The 6,000-nt window shown below is 43.4% G+C and overlaps 1 protein-coding gene across 5 annotated transcripts in view; it reads left to right on the forward strand.

Moving 5' to 3' along the window:
• The window catches only part of ABCC9 (ATP binding cassette subfamily C member 9), a 128,322-nt gene extending 122,870 nt beyond the window's left edge, over positions 1–5,452 (forward strand). For 3 of the 5 annotated variants that reach the window (XM_087968812.1, XM_087968814.1, XM_087968816.1), the window contains 4 exons: positions 292–425; positions 2,416–2,478; positions 3,686–3,865; positions 5,138–5,452. In XM_087968812.1, coding sequence (XP_087824938.1) covers positions 292–425; positions 2,416–2,478; positions 3,686–3,823 — 335 coding nt within the window. In that variant the 3' untranslated portion in view covers positions 3,824–3,865; positions 5,138–5,452. The remainder of the gene's footprint in view (positions 1–291; positions 426–2,415; positions 2,479–3,685; positions 3,866–5,137) is intronic. The other 2 variants (XM_087968813.1, XM_087968815.1) reach the window with 1 other exon arrangement.
• Positions 5,453–6,000: the final 548 nt, after the last annotated feature.

The following is a 6,000-nucleotide window of genomic DNA, read 5'->3' on the forward strand; positions in this document are numbered from 1 at the left end:
CTGGTGAGGTCCTCTTACTCCGGGCTCCAAGCCAACTCGCAAAGCCAGGTTTTAATATTCGCCTGGAAGGCCTAAAGAATGAGAAAAGTTCTCACCTCCAGTGGTAGAGTGTTCCATAGAATGGGACTACCCTGGAAAAGATTCTTCTCCTTGATCCCACCTGGCAGAATTCCTTAGCAGATGGGATCCATAGCTGGCCTCTTCCACTGGCATAAGTAGAGAAGGTTGATCCCATTGGGGTGAGACAGCTCTTCGAATATCTTGTTTTGATTCTAACTGTCTCATTCCCAGATGCTGTTGTAACTGAAGGTGGAGAGAACTTCAGTGTTGGTCAGAGACAACTCTTCTGTCTGGCTCGGGCTTTTGTGCGTAAGAGCAGTATTCTCATTATGGATGAGGCCACCGCTTCCATCGATATGGCCACAGTAAGTAGGTGTACTTACTTGTGGCCCTTGGTTACTCATATTGTGATGACCCAGGGCGTGGCACAAAGGCAATTCAGTCAAATAATAAGTAGGAGTCCCTTTATTTGCTCCAACTTTGTCCCCAATGTCCTGGTTACCTTCTGGGCTGGAGAAAAACTCTCCCAGGAACAGCCGTTGGCTGCAGAGAATCAAGTCCAAAACGTTGTCAACAAAAATTATAACTATAAGTCCAATCAAGGCAAAATGAGGTAATTAGTCCAGCAGAGCAAGAAAAGGAATTCCAGACATGAAGGAATGGCCGTAATTCAACACTGTTGGGAGGATGCCAGGAATGCAGATAACCAAAGTCAACACAAGATAAATTCATGTTTGTTCCCAGCAGACACCATACTCAGCTTGCATCTCTTTTAAACTCTCTTCCCAGGTGTGCCTAATGTAGGGAATCAGGGCCCTTTCCTCCCCCATAAACCATGCAACCCACGTTGCTCTCTTCTCCATTCTTCCCTGCATGCCCTAGGATGAAGACATGGTGGGCCTGGGTCTTCCTCTGAACTCCCTCTCCCTTGTTCTACCTCTCCCCTGCTCTGCCTAGCTGGACTTTGCCCTTCCCCAGTTTCCTCCACAGCCAACCGAGCCACACTCCCGCTCCCTGTCAGCTGTTCGTCTTCCTCCTCAGATTCAGACTCCAACAGGGGCATGACACAATTTATTTATTTTTGCAATTGAATTTTTTTTAAAAAGAGGATTCTTGATAGGACACTGACCAGGCTGAGCTTGAGGGCAGGGTCAAATGCATGATTAATTTAGAGTCCCTGGAGGAAATTCAGGACCAAAAGTCCATTGATTCTTATCTGATGCCAATTCACCTTGACTATCAGGTAAATTCTTGGGTATGACTAGTATGAAATAAAATTGTATTGAACTCTATCCTGGTTCCTGACTTCTTGTATCTGACAAACACTGGTTCCAGGTTCTGTTTCCTATCTTCCAACTTTAGATAGAAGGGCATTGAGGAATCTTCCATTAGTAACCCAAATGGAGATCAATCCATTCAAGTGTCTTTGAGATGAAGTCCCAAGTTGTCCTTGCTCTGAGGCAGAATGAGGCCTTCATTTCAGGCAAAAGATGATGGGAATGACAACAGAGATAAATTGATGAAGCATAGGAGAATGTGTCATGTAGTCCACCCTGGGTCCTCTCACTTTAATGGATTCACTTGGTCATGATGAAACATGAGTGCTAACAAGAACTTTGATGTAAATTCATTGGTCAGTCTGGTCAACTTGTGGACATGGAGTGTGAGGGTAGCCACAATTTTTCCTTTGCTGTAGACCACAGATGTCCAAGCTTGCTAACTTTAAGACAAAGGTCTTCAAACTTGGCAAGTTTAAGACTTGTGGACTTCAACTCCCAGAATTCCTGAGCTAACATGACTGGAGAAGGAATTCTGGGAGTTGAAGTCCACAAGTCTTAAAGCTGTCAAGTTTGAAGGCCCCTGCTTTAAGACGCAGCTGGCTGGGGAATTCTGGAAGTTGAAGTCCACAGCTCTTAAAGTTGCCAAGCTTGGACACTCCTGCTGTAGACATTTTTTGTGACCCAAAAGGTTCTTTTCCAGAAAGCAACTGGGCTTCCTTATTTTTTCCCCCTTGAAAACATTTCACTTCTCATCCAAGAAGCTTCTTCAATTCTTCATGACACATTTTCTTTAGAACCGAAGAAGCTTCTTGGATGAGAAGCAAAACGTTTTCAAGGGGGGAAAAAAACCAAGAAAGTTTGGTTGCCTTTTTGAAAAGCACCTTTGAGACAACCATGACTCAACCATGAGCATCTCCTTGACGGTTGTGTAAATCTAAATCATGCAGACCTCCAAATATAGTGACTTGGCCTAATGAAAAAACATTCTCAAAGCTAAAAGACCACTCCTGTTAACATGAATTTCTCACGGATCCCAGAGGTATCTTTGGGTAACTCCTGTTTTTACTTTTTCCAGGAAAACATTTTGCAAAAAGTTGTAATGACTTCCTTTGCGGATCGCACAGTTGTGACAATTGCTGTAAGTAGACATTTTCCTAATGGGCTTCTTTTCCTACACCATCAGATGATGAACCTTCTTCTCTAGAAGAAATTAAGGACATCTAAAATACAGAAATATTTGTTCACTCCTGTCGATACCTAATTATGTCTTTGTTTGGACATCATTAGACAAGCTCTATATTTTAAAATGAAGACTCCAATGAGACAGACTCAAATCTTAGTAGCTATATAGATGTTAGCACACACAGAAATATCATCTTGGCAGAGTTATGGAAGTGGCTTGTCTTTACCAGATGAATGTTGACTTCCCATCTTAAGTTAGTTTGCAGGACCTTGTCTGTTTGGTCACTTGAAAACCATTCTTCTACTGTACTTTACTTTTATTTTCATAATACTTTTGCATACCAGTGAAGTCTGCAGAGTAAAATGTAGTTTTCATTTGTACAAACTAGCCCAGCATGAAGATCAACATAGAAAAAAAATGGAAGCATTTTCTCAGAATCTTTCTTTATTTGTTCCTGACCAAAGTATACCAAAGAAAAAAAGGAAAAGTGGAGTGGAAGGGAAAGAGCAGAGAGGTTATGGGATGGAGAGAGTATGGGAGGGAGGGTATGGAATGGGAGGGAAGGGAAGGGAAGGGGAGAGAGGAGGGGAGGGAAGAGAAAGGAAGGGGGAGAGAGGAGGACAGGAGAGGGAACGGAGAGGGAAGCAGGATGGAGAGGGAGAGAAGGAAGGAAGGGAAGGAAGGAAGGAGGAAGAGCTTTCTTGCAGAATGTTCTCTTAATTCTCTAGCCTACAGCCCAAGAATCTCCCGTGCTTCTCCTTCCAAGGGCTAATGAGGCCTGATCCTGCTTCTGAGCCCAAGGAAAGTCAGCTAGTTGGCCCTGCTACGTACGGCAGGTTCACTGAAACTGAAGGGTCTAAAACGAGGCAAACTAGAGGTCCAGCCAAACAATCTCACTGCTCAGGCTGCTTCCCCGGTGGACAAAATGGGGTAGCTGGATGAGGAGAATGTGTGAATGAGCATCAGAGGGGGGAATCTGAAGTAGACCACCAGTCAACTTGCTCAACACCACCATAATTATGGCCATTGGTGCCTATACTTGCACGTTGGCTTTCTAGATTGTCCATTGGACAATTCTTTTTGTATCCTCTTTTTCTGGAATGTGTTCTCTTTCCGTTATTTCCTTTCTTTGCCTTTGCTTTTTCCTTGCTTTTCCTTCCAGCACCGGGTCTCCAGCATCCTGGATGCCCACCTGGTCTTAGTCCTTTCGGATGGGGTGGTTGCTGAGTATGACTCAGCTGCCAATCTGCTCCTCAAGGAGGGTGGCATCTTCGCCACTTTGGTCAAGACCAACAAATAGTTGCTCCAGCTCAGGGATTCCTGCAAGATTTCTGGCTTTCTGGTACTGCTGTTTTCTGTTCTTTCTGCTCCTTGTCTCTGCCCAAGTTCCAGGAGGTTATTCTTGGTCTTGGTTTGGCCTGGCACTTTCTGGGTTTTTCTAACTTTGCTCACAGATTGAAAAGGGAAGGTTTATTTCACCGTACCAAAAACATGCCTGTGTTCACTCTTCCCCAACAACCTTGAACAATTCAGGGAAGCAAGGATTTTTTTAAAAAAATTCTCCCTTCAAGTCTAGCTCAACTCTGGTGATGTCATGGAGACTTTCTTATGATGCCTTCTGGGCAGAAATATGGCAAGGGTTCCCCTCTACATAAATTATGGAGTTTTTATAATTTCCAAATCTACTCTATGCCCTGTTGATCTCTGATTCAAGTACTAAAGGTAAAGGTTCCCCTGGCACATACATGCTAGTCGTTTCCGGCTCTAGGGGGTGGTGCTCATCTCCATTACAAAGCCGAAGAGCCAGCGCTGTCCAAAGACATCTCCGTGGTCATGTGGCCGGCATGACTAAATGCCGAAGGCGCACGGAACGCTGTTACCTTCCCACCAAAGGTGGTCCCTATTTTCCTACTTGCATTTTTACATGCTTTCGAACTGCTAGGTTGGCAGAAGCTGGAACAAGTAACGGGAGCTCACTCCATTACACGGCGCTAGGGATTCAAACCAAACCTGGTTAGCTCCCAGACAAATGAGACTGAGCTGCCCCGTGCTAAGTTGCCATATTTTTTTTTTCACTCACCCAGACCTTTGAGATCAGCAATGAAGGTTTCTTTGCAATTCAGCCTTAATTCTTTTTATGTTAAGATGGGGTTGAGAGAAACTTAGGCTTTCAAGTTTATTTCAATAGCCAGTTTGGAGTAGTGTTTAAGGTGCTGGCCTGGAAACCAAGAGAAACTCAAGAGACTTTGTGTTCTGGTCCTACTTTAGGCATGAAAGCCAGCTGGGTGACTTTGGGCCAATCACCAGGAGATGGTGAGTTCTAGTCCTACTTTAAGCACGAGAGCCAAGCTGATGACTTTGGACCAGTCACTCTCAGCCCAATTCACCCCACAGGGTTATTGTGGGGAAAATAGAAGGAGGAATGAATATTAGGAAAGTTTGGTGCCTTGAGTTACAGTACTTATCAAATAATAAAGGCAAAATAAAAATTAAGTAAATAAATAAAAAGAATAAAGCAGATTTCCATCTATCTTGATACTATCTGTTTCCTGACTTGCCTACCTCAAACCACGAAAAACTAAATAACCTCCTCCCTTTTTTTTGTTAATTGCAGCATCGAGTCCACACTATCCTGACTGCAGACATGGTCATTGTGATGAAACGAGGGGTCATTTTGGAAAATGACACACCTGAGAATCTGCTGGCCCAAGAAGACAGCATCTTTGCCTCTTTTGTTCGGGCTGATAACTGAAAAAGCCACATCACTGGCTTTTTTTCAATGCTGATTTTAAAAAAAAAAAAACAAGAGAAGGGACTCGCCCCTCCCCTTTATATATAATGTATTATCACTGTATTTTTCCATCTGTAATTTTTGTAAAACTCAAGGGCATGATGTAAGTCTCAAAGCAATAAATTCTTCACCCAAGGCCTGAGAAAGCCTTTTGTATGTTCCTTCAACAGATCTTGTAGGACCATGCTGAGGATTTCATATCTCAAGAAAAGAGTCCTTAAAAGCAAGGGTCTCCAACCTTGGCAACTTGTGGGCTTCAACTTGAGCTTCCTGTTCCTATGCAAGAACATGTATTCTATTGACTGTTGTCAGACTGCCATGGGGCCATCTAGGGGTCATGTTTGTCTGAGCTAAGTTTGGTTGAAGTTTGGACTGCTGATGCAATGAAGGGTCATTGGGCAATTCCTACTGTGTCTAATGGCTAATCCTACCTTTGTTCAGACCTTACTGCAGGGAATTTTTGCCTACGAATAGAGCTACCTATCTCTTAAGTGTTGACATCTGCTGAGGGCTATTGAGAAAGGTGGGGACTGCTTTCTGTCTCCAAGAGCATGTTTGTCCATTTCTCCCTTTAGGGAAATATAATATTCTGCCTTTTCAATATTTCCTAAAATATTTATTCTTCTAGGAGAGACGTGGGTGACAATTTTCTACGCCTTATACATATCTAGTTCCCTTAACTGTTC

This window comes from Notechis scutatus, chromosome 6 (genome assembly GCF_049901735.1).
Source record: "Notechis scutatus isolate UNSWTSFEM ecotype Mainland chromosome 6, rNotScu1.2, whole genome shotgun sequence".
NCBI classification, from domain to species: domain Eukaryota; kingdom Metazoa; phylum Chordata; class Lepidosauria; order Squamata; family Elapidae; genus Notechis; species Notechis scutatus.